The sequence below is a fragment of the Octodon degus genome, unplaced genomic scaffold, assembly GCF_000260255.1.
Source record: "Octodon degus isolate 3935 unplaced genomic scaffold, OctDeg1.0 scaffold00006, whole genome shotgun sequence".
Classification (NCBI taxonomy): Eukaryota; Metazoa; Chordata; class Mammalia; order Rodentia; family Octodontidae; genus Octodon; species Octodon degus.
The window spans coordinates 664,380-681,472 of NW_004524582.1; the positions used below are offsets into that span (position 1 = coordinate 664,380).

At 35.8% G+C, this 17,093-nt stretch overlaps 1 protein-coding gene across 3 annotated transcripts in view; it reads left to right on the plus strand.

The window, feature by feature from the left end:
* The window catches only part of Arap2 (ArfGAP with RhoGAP domain, ankyrin repeat and PH domain 2), a 195,872-nt gene that overhangs the window by 127,230 nt on the left and 51,549 nt on the right, over positions 1-17,093 (plus strand). For 2 of the 3 annotated variants that reach the window (XM_004624513.2, XM_023699120.1), the window contains exons 21-26: positions 354-566; positions 3,227-3,332; positions 6,933-7,080; positions 8,517-8,585; positions 11,367-11,441; positions 14,004-14,121. In XM_004624513.2, coding sequence (XP_004624570.1) covers positions 354-566; positions 3,227-3,332; positions 6,933-7,080; positions 8,517-8,585; positions 11,367-11,441; positions 14,004-14,121 — 729 coding nt within the window. The remainder of the gene's footprint in view (positions 1-353; positions 567-3,226; positions 3,333-6,932; positions 7,081-8,516; positions 8,586-11,366; positions 11,442-14,003; positions 14,122-17,093) is intronic. The other variant, XM_023699116.1, reaches the window with a different exon arrangement.

Genomic DNA, 17,093 nt, shown 5'->3' on the forward strand with positions numbered 1-17,093 from the left:
AGAGAGAGAGAGACAGAGACAGAGACAGAGACAGAGAAAGAGAGAGCCTTTTGTGAGAATGGAGGCAAGGTTGTATTCTGAGCAGTAATTGGGAATGGGTTCCTTTTAAAAGAACATTTGCAACAGAGACTATGAAGCACTGGAAGAACTGCGGGCCAAAAGCTGGCCAAGGCTGAGGATGGAGTGGTTTATTCCTCAGGTTTACACTTTAAACACTGAATTAATGGTAGGAAGCTTCGTGTGCTGCATAATGATACGTTCGTCTTGCTCATCATGTCAACACAAGCATTTTTTTCTGTCAAAGTAGATTTTGAATTTAAACTTCTTCATATAAACTTTTTTTTTAAACAAAGGTTTAGGTTGCAAATACATCTATCAAAAGAATGGTGACCCTTTACATATAAAGGAGCTCCTGGAGAATTTCAAGAAGGATGCAAGAAGTTTTAAATTGAGGGCTGGCAAGCATCAGCTTGAAGACGTGACGGCTGTGCTGAAGAGTTTTCTCTCTGACATCGACGATGCGCTTCTTACTAAGGAGCTCTATCCATACTGGGTCTCTGCCTTAGGTAATGTGCATAATGTAGGACAGGATTGTTACTTGCTTTCTGATTTGATAAGTAAAATGTTAAACCTTTGAAAATTTGAAATTATCATGATTTTTTTTTTTTTGTCATCCTACATTTTTGGTATGTGTAACAGGTTTTTTTGTTCTTTTACTCTTCATTGTCCCTAGATTCCATCTAATGGAGAAAATTTGAGACATGACTCTGGAAAAGTAGTTAGTAAATCATTGTTTGGGTCATGTTAAATGTATGAAAACGTATGTGCATTAATTTTAAATAGCTGATATTGTAATATGAAGCATTATAGCTTTCAAGAGTTGGCATCTTTCAGCTATGTTTGAAAATTGTAATTTAAGCAACTGAGAAGACAGAGTTGGCTAAATTTTGTATTTGTTCTTGCAGTATTTTCTTGATAATTTCTGGATTGACACATTGATGTTTTGTTCCTTCTGTATTTATAAATGAAACACCTTTTATTAGTTTTTCTAAACGTAAAATCTACTTGGTTTGAGATCAAGTAGTTGGAACAGTGACTTTTAATTTTAACATTGTGGATTGAATGTTTAGTAAAGAAATATTCAGTCAGCTTGATGAGTTTGATTCCTAGTGCTTTCACTTGCTGTGTTGCGAGAACCAGTGCACAAGGTAGGTTTTCTTCTTGAACATTTTCTCAATAGTTTCAGTGAAATTTATTGGCTTGTGGTTTGATTCCTTTTTTCCTGCAAAATATTTAAGGATTCTGATACTAAACTTGAACAGATTTGTCCTGGAATGGATATAGAATGAAAGATGTATATTAAATAGTAATCTATCCTACTGTGGCAGAGAGAGGAGGAAAAAATTTGGTGCCATAATTTTTTCCTTCATTGGTGTTGGATTAAATCATCTGAAATGTGTTTCTGTACCCCAGTTTAAGCTTCAATAAACATTTAATTAATAAAATTTTTAAAATGTAAGCAGTGGCTTTAATCTCTACTAAAAGTGTTTTCACTTTTCTGTATTATAATCTTTTGTGACTTATATACATAAAGTTTTAATTTTTGTTAAGAATCTATAAACATTTCATACATACCTAGATCTTTTTCCCACCTCTTTTAATTTATTTTTTTATTTTAAAAGAATACAAAATAGTAATAAAAATAGCATTAGAAATGATGCAAGGGCCAGCCAGATAGCTCAGCAGATTAAAGAGCCTGCTTAGGCAGATGCTCGATCTGATGTGAGAATTTTCAGACTTTTAATTTAAAATTGAGCTTTAATTTTTACCTAAATTATGTCAGTTGCTCATAATTTAATCTATTTTAAGGTGATTTTGAAAAATGGCCTTTGACTTTAGTTCTGTTATTCCTTTATTGGAAAAATAGTTTGTTTTTTTTTTTTTTCCACTACAAATATATGCTCATTTTAAGTATATCTGAAAGTAATAATTTTGAAATCCTATCACAGAATAGCTACAATTTGAAAATTATTTCTAGACTGACCTTTATTAGTATCAGTACTACAAGAGTAGTGTGATGAAAAGTTTTTATAGTTGAACTCCCTAATTGTGAAGACCATCTTTTAGTTGCTTCCAAATACTTTTCAATCAATAAGATTATTGTCATCCTATTGGTATACTCAAAAACTTAGATATACAACTACTTTCTCTTTAATTCAGTGAATAGAGAGTTTTGTTCTAATAGTGTTTTGAGACAGGATGTCAGGTCTGCATCTTGTACAATGTATAACCAGTAAGACAACAATATGCAATGTATTAATTATTGAACATGTGCTAGTAATTGGTTGTGAAACTGCCTCATTGCTATTTGTTACTCAATAAAAATAGTAAAAACAACAAAAAAGAAACAAAAACAAATTTTGATAGAGGGTCGGCCAAATAGCTTAGTGGACTAAAGCACCTGCTTAGGCAGCGCGCAGCTGCAGGCTCTATCTCCGGCGTGCCATGCCAGCCCTGCCCCTGAGGCGTGCTAACATGGTGATTGAGGCTGGGCACATAAGCCACACCTGCTTCATAATTGAATAAAACCTGTGTTTGGCCCAGGGTTGAGGTCTTTATTCCAGATAACCATGACCATGGCTGGACCTTTTGGCTCCCCATAACTATAAATACGCTTTAGTATCCTTACTCTTGCTGTGGTTTGCACTGGTAGTGGTAGATTGAAATTAATTTGATAGGATTCCAATAACTTATCCGTAGGATTACAAATATAAACTTCCCATACTCAGAGTAGGACCAGAAAGGGCTCCCTATAGGACAAGATCATCATTTCATAAAGAAAGAAGATTAGAAATGTCATTTTCAAATCTTGGTAGGCAGAGCTAAAATGTTTTTGCCTTAGCTTTCCAGTTTGTGCTCCAACTTGAGTAATTAATTGAGTGTATTCGTTATTAAGTTAGTTTCATAGGCTATAAAGTAGAAGATAAACCCTTCCATTAAATTTCTAAATTGCTTAATTTTTAAAATTATAAAGTAAAAGAACTTTAGTGTATAGCCATGGAATATTTATATAAATAAACTCTTTTCCAGAATTATAGGCAATTATTTTTCCATTCTACTGAAAGCCTGTCACTTATAGTACTTGTAACTTATTTTTAAATTCTTTAGAAAGGCAGCTTTATTATATAAATGATAAGTTCAAGTCTAAAATTTTTTCTCCCTCCAGATACACAAGATGAGAAGGAAAGGATTAAGAAGTATGGAGCATTTATACGTAGTCTTCCAGGGGTCAACCGAGCAACCCTGGCAGCTCTAATTGAACACCTTTACAGGTAGGTGGATCCCTGGACTTTTCTAGACATTTCAAGCATGGCACTTACTAAGTCATTATTTCTTCTTACAGTTGTGTAGCTGTCTTCTACATGTGACTGTGACTCTTTCACCGTAGTAAGAACCTATTGCTTTAGTCTTTTCTGTGACTAAAGTCACATGATTAAATGGCACTGGAAGATTTAAGTGAATCAGAAATAGTCTAAAAATCTCCAAATGCACTGAAAGTATAAGCAAGAATTTTAAAACTCATCTGGGTAGGAGTTAAAGAAAGAAGGGGTAATTTTTCACTGTGTTATACAGATAATAGTCTCTAGTCTGTGTCTGTCTGTGGAATGTAAGGCACATTTTAATATAGAGAATTTTAAAGCATGTAGTTTCTAATTATAGAGTAAGTGAATGATTTATTGTGTGCTGAGCTGTCAGGGTTCCCTGACAGGAATCTGTTTTTGAGGAGTGATTTCTTTTGGTATGTTCAGTATAAGCTTTCATTTTTTTCATTGTCAGTTATATCTTACTTGACCTCTGATATTTGATATCAGACTTATCAGTTGAAATATTTAAAATTCAAAGCATTTTGTATGTCAGGGCATGAAGATCACTCTGCATATGGAAGGAGATAAATAAAATGGTAAACTGAGAGATTTGGAGGATGAGGGTATTTAAAAGCAAACTTTTAAGTTAAAAGTAAAGATTAGTTTGTACGTATCTTAGCAAGAATTATTATAAAGACTTTTATAAGTTTTGCTTAAGGGAATACATTTTAGCTCCCTGTGTGAATAAAATATCTCCTTGAATAAATTTCTATAAAGCTGAAGACTACTAAAAATACCTTCCTTGGAATCTAGATTAAAGTCTTTCACAACATGTCATCTTTTCTGCATCTTTTTCAACCACTAGTTTTCATGCAGCATTGTAAACTCTTATTATTGTGAAACTGATTTTCTGTCTTTCCCCCCCTTCGTGCCAGGGACTATGCTAAGTAGATGCCCTACTGCCAAGCTATGTTTCCAGCAAAACTGATTTTCTTATTGCATCATACAAATATAGTCTATGAGATGCTGGGTAAATTTTAATACAGATAATTTTAATATGAAGCATGTAATTATAGAGGAGAGAATCAGTGATTCACTGTGGCTTGAATTCCAGAAAATGTTTATATACTTCAAATTCAAAAAGAAATGCCAGCTGGGTATGGGGAAAAAGTAAAAGTGGAAAGCCAGACACAATGGTACAGTTGTAGTCTCAGCTACTTGGAAGGCTGCATCAGAAGGAACGCTTACTTGAACTAGAAGTCCAAGGCCTGCCTGTAGAAAGATCTTTCTTTTTGTCTCTCTCTGTCTCTGTCTCTCTCTGCCTCTCTGTCTCTGTATCTGTCTCTCTCTGTCTCCCTCCCTCCCTCCCTTTTTCCCCACCCTCTCACCTCCCTTTTTGTGTCTCTCTCTGTCGCTTTCTCTGTCTTGTCTGTCTCTCTTCATCTGTCTCTGTCTCTTTGTCTCAGTCTGCCTCTGTTTCTTTATCTCTCACTCTCTCTCACATACAATGAATAAAGGATATCTATCTTCTGGGACAAATTAGTATGAAGATGGACACAAGACCATCTATAGTTATCTGACAGAAGACTGTGGAAGGCTTTTCAGGTCACGTAAAACAGTTGCTCTTTTAACCCTTTAAGTCATGAGTGCCTGTTCATATCTTTCTTGGCCCAGTAGCCCCTGTGATCAGACTTGTTGGGAGAGGCAGAGAAATTAGGTAGGGAACAGTGTCTTGGGGTGTCTGATTAGACTGTCTGAATGAAAAGAGACTAAGCAGGCTGATTAGGGAACACTTGGGAATGCTCGCATCTGGGCACCAAAAAAGTAAAGGAAGAAAATAAAATCGGTATCATACCCAGTTTCCTTCAGAAGTTAACACAGTCTCTGAAGCTAAAAATAAAAGGGTAAAAGAGTACCAGATGGAAACAGTGTTACAGAAATAACCTCAGGAAAGATGTAATGTTGAATAATGCCATCAAAAGTTTGAGAGGTGAATTTGGTTAAGGTCTGGTTGACGTAGCATTTAATTCAATCCCTAATTTAGATAAAAGATCACTTCTGCCATCATAACTTACACTTAATTCTATTCACCACATATTTAAAATGCAGTACAGCGTGATTAAAGTTAGAGTGCCTGACTCTAGAATCCAGGAGTCTAGCTTCAGTGGCAGACGTAGATATAAATTTTCTGGGTGTTTACCATCTAGAGTGATAAAAGCACAGAAGTAGTTTAGAGAGAGGTGTCTGCAGTTGCTGCAGTCCTTCTTTATTAAATTCTAATTTCTTTTGCATCTTGTATATTGTATATGATGCTTGAACTTGCTGTCTCCGCCATGCAATTTTGCATTTTATTATGAATCTCTTACATTATCATATATATTACCATCATGTTTACTTTTTGTTGTTACCTACCAGACTCTGTATTCTGCACACAGGAGCACCTAGGTAGTCTTGCCATATTGCTTTAATGGAGTGTGTGCTCTCCTTTAGTGTTTTTTTTTTTAAACTTCTAAATTAATTAAAGAGGCAGTAGAGCAGGGAGTGAAATGGAGACCATTATCAGCTACTTCCACGTATTCCCGTCCCACTGCATTTTCATCAGTGTAAGTTTACTTTTCTTGGGATGATGGCTGTAGATGTTAAAATTTTAATCACTATGAACTTGTGTTTGGGAATACTTTAAGTGCCTTTTGAAAGACCCCCGGTTATAGCTTACTGAGTAGAAACGTTGTTTATTCATATCTGCTCTTCTTTCTCTGGTACCAGAGACTGCATGCAGGTTTTGGGCATCGTAGGCAAGTACTGTACCACAGAGCTGTGTCCCAGTTTCCCTACAATGTCCAAGCAAAGCTGCAATGCGCAGTTCTCCTGCATCGACTTCCCAAGTAACTGAAAGTACTGGTTTGAGCCTCTTCCTCTGTCATTATCTGTTCTTTTAAAAAGTGTTCTTTGTTATATCTACGCAAAGTGCAGTTGTGTTTCTAAATGAAGAGTTTGCTTTTTGAGATACAGTAATATCCATTTTGAATAACCATCTAAATACATGTTTCCAGGTGTTCTTTTTTACTTGATACATGCTTTCAGGAAAATTCAGCCAAGTCTCAAATCTGGAATTGAGAACTGTACTATACACCTGTCAATCTGTGCTTACTGCCTTGTTTGCCACTGGCGTCCTCCTCTTGTCCTCTGCAGTTGCGCTGCAGCCCGAGAAGTCACTGTGTGCCCTTTGGGATGCACAGTTCATCCCTTGGTTGCAGGTGGCTTCACTGACTGTAACTGTATGTGTGTGGCCAGCCTCACTCTTTCTCTCCATAAAGTACTGTTTTGTGACTCGTACTGGTTTCTCCTTTAACAGTAGGTTTTTGTTGTTGTTGTTTTTCTCTTGTCCTTAGGTAGACTCAAAAGCTACTTGGAAGAAAGCACCATGTGTATTTTCTTAAATCACCACTATTCCCTTTATGTGTCTGCTTTAAAAAAAAAGTGACAAATGAATATATTGGCTTATAGTTCAGTTCTGTGAAATTTTCAATACATGTGTTATGATGAGTGGTGCTTTTTTTCTGGCAGGGTTCAGAAATGCTCAGAAATCAATCACATGAACGCCCATAATCTGGCTTTGGTATTTTCATCATGTTTGTTTCAAACTAAGGGACAAACGAGTGAAGAAGTGAATGTAGTTGAGGACCTAATTAATAATTATGTTGAAATATTTGAGGTAAGTGTTTCACATCCTGCCTTTGTTATTATAGTTTTGGTGTTACTGTTTACAAAGAAAAATGCATATTTTAGCAAATTGTTATTCACCTTTATTTGTATTTAGAAATGAAGATAATAAGGGATGGTTATTTTTTGAAGATTTTAAATATAACCAGCTTCTTAACCTATAGCCCTTCATCAAATTCATCTGCTTTTAAATCTCTTTTGCCATTTGGTTTTTGTTGGACAAAATAGTTCTTTATATAAGTTTCATGCATGTGTAGTTTTCTTCTCAACATGTGCATGCATTAAGTATGTCTATGAAAAGGTATGAAGCAGTGAGTTTACCAAGTTTAATGATGAACATCACCATTTTAAATTCTACAATGCAGTGTGTAAACTTTTTTAAAATTGTGCTTCCAACTAAAAAACTCTGAAATATTATTGTTCCACGTTTTGTACTAAGTTAACACTATTTCACTTCCTTGATTTTTGAACTTACTGTTTTATAAAGTTAGTATTTTGATCCTTTATCAGTAAATTGCAACAGTACAATGCTCCCACAGGAGCATCTAAATGAATATAGAAAAGATAAGCCCGTGATTTAAAGATTGTGTGTTTGTGTTAAAGGTCCAGTTGAATCAAATAATTAATTCTTGTGACTCAGATTTGTTATATAACCTTTATGGACATTGTAATAAATGATGTTTTGAAATTTACTTATTTTCTGGAGGTACAGAGATATGCTGGATGAAAAGGAATGGGTTAGTGTAATAGAGTAAAACATCATCATCTGTAGAGATCTGCATTCTTAGAATAACTTAGCACAAGATTCCTTGACAAAGTAGTTTTACTTAAATTCACAGAAGAGCAGATACCATTGTTGTTGAATTTTCTTTGCTCTTTGATCTCTTCTCTTTCCTCCTATGTGTGTTCACTATTTTTAATCAATAGCAACTTCTTGCAATAATTTGTTGCTAAATAAAATAAAAAGTGTGGCTTTACATGCTCTCTTTATATTCTAATTTTATCCCATTTCATTAATAGAAACTAAGCAATTATAGTTAAGTCTTCAATTAGGTTATACCCATCTTTTCTTAAATGTTAAAGATTCAATAAGCACTCAGTGAAAAATCTGGTTTTAGAAATGAGTCATGAGTCTCAACCTCCAAGAACTCTGAAGCGCGTCATCAATCTTTTCCTTGGCAGTAGGGCTTCCGTGCATGGAAGCTGCCGCCTGAAGGAGTAGCGTGCACACGTGCTTGGAACATTTCAAGACTCTGTCTTGTTGGCTCTGCGTTTGCCCTAACTGTGTGGCCCTGTGCTGACTCAGATGGCCATGCTCATTTAGTTTTACCTTGTTGGGATTTAAATTCCTAAAGAGTTATTGAGGATGAATATCATCAGTCCTTGTGCTCTACATTATTAGAATGTCCCAAATTATATTTTAAACAGGTTAAAGAAGACCAAGTCAAACAAATGGACATAGAAAATAGCTTTATTACCAAGTGGAAAGACACTCAAGTGAGTAGTAATAGTTAGAGTACTAAAGAATTAAACAAAAACAAAAACTGATGGTAAATAAAAACATTCATTGTATTTCCAAGTTCCTGTTTGAAAGAAAGCAGAAGTGATGAGGAAAAAGAACCTTAATAAAATAATTATGTGATTCTGCAACCTGATACATCCATGCATAATGTTAACATAATTTTTAAATACAGAGGAACAAAGCTATTTCATTATCAAGATTTATTTTTAAAATACTATTGAAAATGCTAATGGACTTCAAAGGAAGCATTTAAAGCCAAAAAATACAAGAAATTGAAAATTCACATAGCATAATGATTCCATCATGATTTTGAAAGTATAAATTATTTCTTATATGCTTTTGCTTTGTGTGCTCTCAGTTGATTATCTTGAGAGTCTTTCTAATGTGATCTTTATAATGCAAGCTAATTTTAAGTCATCCCTCCTAAATCCTGTCTTGCTTTCCTCTGTCCTGTTATATGGAATGTGTGTTTTCAGGTTGCATTTTGCTTTCTCATGTTACCTTACATTGTTTGATGACTATGCATTGGAACCTCTTTAGGCTGACCATTAATCATCTTGAAGTAACTAGAAATTATAGTGGACTCAATTTCTCAGTGTAAATAATAGAAGTGGGTTAAACATGTTCTGTTTATAATTACAGTCATATTGTAAAGCAAAAGCTTCCTTATTAGTCAGACCCTAAATCTACCTACATCTTGAAATACTTACAACTAATTAGAGGAAGCATAAGAACTATCATTCCTTATGAAAGAGATGAGGCAACACTTGGATTGCTCAATCCTAATACTATGATATTATATGTTTAACAAATGATTGCATCCATTTGACCCAAAATAATTACTCCAACTTCCAGTGGTGTAAGACTGTGGTTCATGATCAATTTCCTTTAAATTCTCACCAGTTGAAGGGCCGGGGAGACAGCTCAGAAGCATAAGCGCTTGACTGGCACGGGCAAGGTCTCAAGTTCAATCCCTGGTACCACAAAAAAAAAAAAAAGATAAATTCTTACCAGTTGAGAATTACTCCTAATCTGAAGGGTTGTATGAGACTGAGAGATAATCTTTGGCGGCATTATCTATATTGTTACTAGAAAAGTATTAAAACCCTTGTGCACATTTGTCTTATATTTATAATACATCAAAGAGGTGAGTCTTCAGTGAGTTCAAATGCAGTTAAAAAATAAGAAAACAAGTTTCTAAACAAAACAATAAATGGAGAAGTAGAAGAATTTGAAAAAAACTGGTTCTTTTGCTTGAGTTTTTCATTACCCAAAGCTCTCCTCTTGAATATTTTTCTAACAGTCTGTGTCTTTGCTTTGAGTCTCTTAGCTTTTTTTCTTTATGGCTTTTTACTGTGAGCTCTTTGTGTTTGCTATTTTAATTTTAAAATGTGTCCTTCCTGGAGAGTTATTTATGCAAACATAGTAAAAAGCAAAAAAATAAAAATAAAAATAAAATGTCAACTGTATCTTTTTCTTCCTAGAAGTTTTGCATAGTATCAAAAGTGAGAAAGAAAAGCTGGAAATGATCTTTTCTATGCCTGCGGTGACAGCATAATTATGAACACTTTTTGAAAGTACAATTTGAATGTTTTATCCATAAATTTATGTATCAGATTTTTTATTTAGCCAAATTTAACTTCAGAATGATTCCTTCATTATAATCTTTTGAAAAATACTAGGTTATGAATGTTACTTGTTTTTTCTTCTTTTAAAATCTTTATTTATTTGGTACAAGGTCTCACTATGCAGTTTGGACTCGTAGTGATCTTCCTGTCTCACCCTCCCCAGTCCTGGGATTACAGGCGTGCACCAACCACCACGCCTGGTTTCAGTGGCCAGCACGGCAAGCCCGGGGTTCCGGGGCAGGCATGGCATGCAGTACTGGGGACTGCACCCAGGTCCTTGCACTTGCCAGGCTGACGCTTAGACCACTGAGCTATCTCCCCAGCCCTTAATGTTACTTGTAAGTGGTAATGTAACAGTGAATTTCTGAAAAGAGCTACTCAAAGTATTTTAAAATTTTTTTATTTTATTTTATGTGTTTGGTGCAGCGTCTCTTTATGCATTTTGGACTCATAGTGATCCTCTTGTTTTAAGCTTCCCCAGTGCTGGGATTACAGATGTGCGCCACACGTCCAGACTCTGTCACTGGCTCAGCACACCAAAGAGCAGGGCAGGCACAGCACATGGTACCAGAGATCAGATCCCAGTCCCTGCACTTGCCTAAGCAGGCACTTAGTCTGCTGAGCTATCTTGCAGGCCTATTACTATTTTCTGACATATCTTTTATAATGACCCAAATACTATTCTTAAATTCTTAGTCAAATGTAATTAAGATAAACCTTTTTTGTCTGCCCAATTTTGTTTTATTAAATTCACTTTATCTGTGGTTTTAATACAGATCTGACCTAATTTATCTTTCAGTTATGGTGTTTGGGATTTATCATCTCTTTAAAAATTTAGCAAGGCCTATTTTATCTTTAAGTATTGATACTGTGGATATAATATGATTTAGAGCAAAATTGCATTTGGCCCATTTGACTCCTCATTTTGTTTATCTCAAGGACTGAAAAGTTACATTGTGACTGTAACATTAGCGTAGACTCCTTGTCATTTACCTTATGTTGAAATAAATATATCATGCTTGTGAGCAAGGGAATTGAGCTAATATGTGTTATGATGAGAATTATTAAATCCCATTAAGTGCCATATTTTAGTGATTTATGTGCTGTCTTCACATCTGCCCTTTCTAGGTTTCCCAGGCTGGAGATTTGCTAATTGAGGTGTATGTGGAAAGGAAGGAACCAGACTGTAGCATTATAATTCGGGTGAGTTCTAAGAAGATTGTAAAGAGTGCTATGGGACATCCTAAGTATATAGGCATCAATTTACATACTTTGAATTTTCCAGTGTTTCTTATATTTTATGTTACCTTTCCAGTTCAGTGACAAGATTGTATTTTCACACTACTATTCTCTGAGAGTTTTATGTTTTAGCTATTTGGAAAGGTTAGGATTTTCCGCTATTTCTGGAAAATGACTGGAACTCATATACTTGCTTTTTCCCTTCCTGACTTCTTCACAGTAGGCAGGTTATTAACACTGTCTCAGCCTCCGTCTTCTCATTTGAGAAATGAGGAATGGTTGCAGTTTTCGCATCATACCATGGATGTGAGAATTAATTAAACTCATACATGTGAAACACTTAAATTCTTCAGCAAATAAATGTTTAACATCTATTACTATAGCGATATCATTATTAGCACTACTATTCCTCACTCTTCTTTCCTATACTTTAACATTCAGTCTTCTAATGTATTTCAAATATTGGAAAAGCTTTTTCTTCCTTGGGAGTATTAGTCATTTGTACTGAGTTAAGTTATAGGTCTTTCTCCTACTGCTATATCCAGTCATTATTTTGCCTTGTGTATAGTTGCATTTTGCCATGTAGTAAGCTCAATTTTCACTTCTTAACTTTTTTAAAACCCAACTTTAACCACTTGCAACATATGATTGCTTTGGGTGTTATGTTAAATATAATTTTTTAGGTATTTCTAAAGCTTATGTATTATGGCTATATGCCACTAGCTCCCTTACCTAGAGCTTGTAGCTGAACTATTATGGGAGTTATCAAATCCTTTGTGAGGCATCGGTTTGGCCAGCCTTTGTGTGCATCGTAGTTCTGATGTGAAATGTGTGATTCTTGCCAGAAGTCATGTGAGAAATGAGAATGCATCAGTCAGCATATGTCAGTTCCTAATGCTGGGAGAGACAGTCAAAGCACATGATTTAACCACGGCTACACATAATCTGTGTAGTGGCACATTTTAATGTTACCCACCTTACCAAACCACAGAATTATAGTACAGCAAAGTCCTCACATTTTCTTAAGTGTATAGGGATGAGACTATACATATTTAATGAGAACAACTCCAAGTGCTCTTTAAAAATATACAAAAAGTACTCAAAAATTACCTGTAACATCTGTTTTCCTGCTTAAGACCTTACCAAACCCTTTAATTATATTTTTCTCTGTTAATCATTCCCCCAACCCTTAAGGTACATAGGGTAGCTGACATTCTAGTTTATAAGAATGAAATTTGAGACTTGGAAGTTAAGCTCACATACAAGCCTAGTTGTCATCTAAACCTGGTGGCCATTATACTGACCCTTGCATGCCATAGAGTAGTGATCTCCTAAAGATGGGATTTTTTTAAAGGGGGGGTTTTGGGTTTCTTCTGTGGCAAAGAATTTTCTGCTTCAAGCTGAGGCACTTCTCTGCTGTTTTACAAGTTTGCCTTCTCAGTAATTACTATTTTTGAAGAGCAGCTCCTTTTTCAAAATTTTAAATTAGTGTAGATCAAAAACAACATTGGAATGATTGATCTCTTGTTCTTCCTGTTTGGAATTCTCCACTTACCCTAGATACTAACAGTTTTTAAAGCTTATATAAGCTAAGTACAAAGTGTACTTCATGTTATATTTAATATGTTCCTTAAACAAGCCTTCAATTTCCAGAAATACAAAAGATAGGACATGCGAGTTTCCCGTAGTGAAAAATATTTTTGTATTTATGTGTGTCCAGCAGGCTTAAGAATAATGAGGGGGAGTTGAAATGGAAATGAGCACATTGGTTTACTAAGAAATTTTGAAAGAGGGATACATAAGCTCACTTGCATTCACAATGTATTAATGCTTAAAACTTGTTTCACATTATTACTAAATTAACTAAAGAAAAATTTTTAGCTAGCACACTGAGGATTTGGAAATAAAGCAAAAAGAGACGAAGCTAATCGGAGATCCCAGAAGTCCTGGAAGGAGTACTGTGCTTCTGCAGGGGCCTCTGGCTTTGGCGTTAGGACTCCTGAGGAGCCGGGCCCCAGGCTGGCTCTGCTGAGCCTGCCCTGAAAGCCTGGCTCCGCCTGCTTTGGTGTCCCACCATCTGTCACTGGCATGGCACGGTGCACTGCAGACTCTCGAAACCCTGGGCTTCATGGCAGGCAGTCAACTGTGTATAATTTAGGGCCCAATCTGAATAAAGCAAGTCATGCTGTGCTCTTGATTATGGAACTGACAAATGCGAAGTTTTACTCCTGGGAGATTATTGTACTCATTGTCTGGTGAAAGTCTCTGTGTGACTAAGAACATCTCCCTTCCTTTCTAAGTGAAAAAGTCCTTCCTGATTATGTCTGTACTGTAAAATCCCTTTGCTTTCATGTTAAATTATTAGATTTTATGGAAATGATCTGGACGTACTATCTCTGCCTACTACTTAGAGAAGGTAGATTTTACCACTGGAGGAGATGGGGCACTGTTAGAGCATTACTGCTTTAGCACAAGGCTGCTTCTGTGTCTGATGTAGTTTTTAAAGACATATTGCCTTTTTGGCAGATATCTCCTGTGATGGAAGCAGAAGAATTAACTAATGACATATTAGCAATAAAAAATATTGTTCCTACAAAAGATGATATATGGGCCACATTTGAAGTCATTGAAAATGAAGAGCTAGGTAAGTGATTTTAATGTTGGGGATTCTGAAGTCTTTATAGTGTGAAGAAATGTTCTTATTTTAGAGGGAGAAGTTATTACTAACATTTTATGTCTTCCTAAATACTAGCCTCTTATTATAAATTCCCTTCTAAATCCATGTTATATGTTCCCACCAGTCAAGGTTTCCTTCCTATGAATTTATTCACCAAACTAATTAGATTGCGTATTAACTGTAAAAACAAAGTGTAAAGCATTAGATAGTTCTTTTTGCCTCATGAAAGAAGGCCTTTGTTTATAAGGAGAAGCCATGAGATTTATAAAAATATTCTGTCACTGTCACCATTCTTATATGCCACTAATTTAAGAAGAATCAAGCATGTATAAAGATTATTTCATATTCTAGTTTTTTTAAATTTTAAATGCAGCAGAAGCTTTTCTTTTTCTTTCTTTCTTTTTTTGGCTGTTTCATTTTCCTCCGTTTTTAGCACATCAAATATTTTGTCCTTGTTCATTTGAAGAAATTGAAAGGCAAAGAGATAGTTTAAAGCACCTTGTTTACCCCATCAAGTGCTGAATGAGCTTAAAATTCTAATTACAAAATTTAGTTTAAAAACCTCTAGGGCAGGGGGGAAGGGATGGAGAATGTCTTTATCCCTTGACCATCTGTCTAGCTAATACCTGCTAAGGTCAGGGGACCTTTTCAAATATAGCTGTCAAACTGCCAGACGGAAACCTTGCCACCCACAAGCTCAAATAAAAATTGAAATTTACTGTTGAAATACCCCGCAACGCATTATTAGGAGTATTGCAGTCAGTGTTAGATGTAAGGGGAATGAATGTTGGTGTTTCGTCTTTGATTAGTCCATCTCGATATTTTAATCCCTTTGTTTTAATCATACCCAGAGTCCAAAAACCTTAGTTTGTGGCTAGGCATTATGTTTTCAGTATGCAGTGCTGAGATATAGGTTCCCTAGTGTCAGTGCTCAGTCTACCCCAGGCTAGAACTGCTCTGGCTAAGGCTCCTGGGATGCCCCTGCCCTCTGCCCCCAACTGTCAGATCCAATAGATTTGCTGGAGGCTTTACCTGTCCAGTCTGCAGCCTTGTGAATGACCTTCCTTTCCCTTCTCCTTTGATGATTTTCATTCCATTTGGAATCCTATATTCTCTAGTCATTTGGATTTGTTTTTAGTTTTTCCTTCCTTCGATCTAAATGTGAAATTTCCTTTCTCCAGTGTCCTTCATGATCTTTCCTTATAAGCTTTTTATGGGAAACCCATTGCATTCTTTGCACTTGGCCAACATGTACGTGTCATTTCACGAACATAAACCTTTGTTCTTCCCTCATCAGGCCCACATGTTTATCTCCTGTCAAATCCATGTTCAGTTTCGATGCTTTATCTCTGAGGAGCTTCTTCAAACGAAATAGGGATTCAGTTATTTCTTTGCTTTTTTGTGTTTACTGTCTAGCATGGTGCCATGCAGTTAACATCTATTAAATGAAGCATGCTAGTATGTGGTTATGTGATATGGGCATGATAGGGTTTTTTGATGTTTTTCTTTTTAAGTTTCCTAATGGGCCCAGGTTCTCAGCTTCATTGCATTTGTGAAAGGTATTTGTTGGCATTATTTTCAGAATTGACTATTTCACATTGCCTTGTATCAGATTAGATCGTGGCCTTCCACCAAAGAAAATTTTGCTTTGTTATTTTGCCATCGTGTATTTATCCTTAAGATCCAGCTCAGGTGCCTCAGTGACATTCTGATGAACATAGTTTGCACTGATTTACTTTGATCATTTGCTTCTGTATTTATAATACTACATGCTATCTACTTTGTAGACTAGGATTACTTACATTCTGGCTCTTCCTTTGATCAGACCTTTTGAGGCCACTTAACATATGTTCTGTCTATGGCCATGCCACCCTGAATGAGCCTGATCTCATCTGATCTCAGAAGCTAAGCAGGATTGAGCCTGGTTACTACTTGAATGGAAGAACATATGTTCTAGATCCATACATCTCTCACAACCTATAGGATAATGCACTGATACAAACGTTCCCCAATCAATCTTCTTTACTGAGGTAGGAGAAGAAAATAAAGGACTATTTCCGTTGTAGATCTGGGATTGTGTTTGTACTGTGGCTCTTTATACACATACATCCAAGTATAAAAAGCACATGAAAAGACATTCTTGCTACTGGATTTGTAAGTCCTGGTTAGGGCTTAAACAGTTGATTATTTCCTGCATACATTTCTTTATTTTAGGAGAGTCATTGCAGGATACTGAATCATATTTTAAGGTCACATACTTTAAGTCCTATATTGTAAGGGCCCTACTAATATTTTTCAAGGTTTAAATTTTATTAAAGCAGTGGCTTTTATGACACTGAGTGACAGCCAGCTGTGTGTTATCGCTAAAACCTCTAAAAGGTTTGCCACCAATGAATCAGAGCATTCTCTTGGGCCTCATGCCTTCAGTCACTAGTCTTCCTGACAGGAACGGATGGAATGGATGATGACAGGAAGGAAGTACATGCAGCTAAACAGGCTACATTCTACCTGGATACATTGTTTTTGAAATTTCTTTTTGGAAAAGCAGGGACTTCTTACCCTGAAAATGACTAGTTATCCAATTGCAGTGATAATCAGCATTATAAAATGCTAATATTTGATGGGCCTTGTGTTTTTCCTTCTTTTCCTTTTAATAGCAAGTTAATAAAGAGTTTCCCTAATGAAGATGCAAATGGCATCAGTTTGGCTTGCTTTCTGCATGTCTGAATCAAAGAAAGAGCTCGGGGACATCAAAAGTATATACACTTAGAGTGGAGAACTCAAATTTGGCGTAATGTTAGTATTTGGTTAACTGTACTGTAGAAATTGCCAGAGGGAAAGTGAGAGTGTTTTTACTGCTTCTAGGAGAAAATTACAGAGACACCGGAAAAGTGGCTGGTTGGCTATAGTAGATGGAACCTGCATGTTGCTGACCTGCA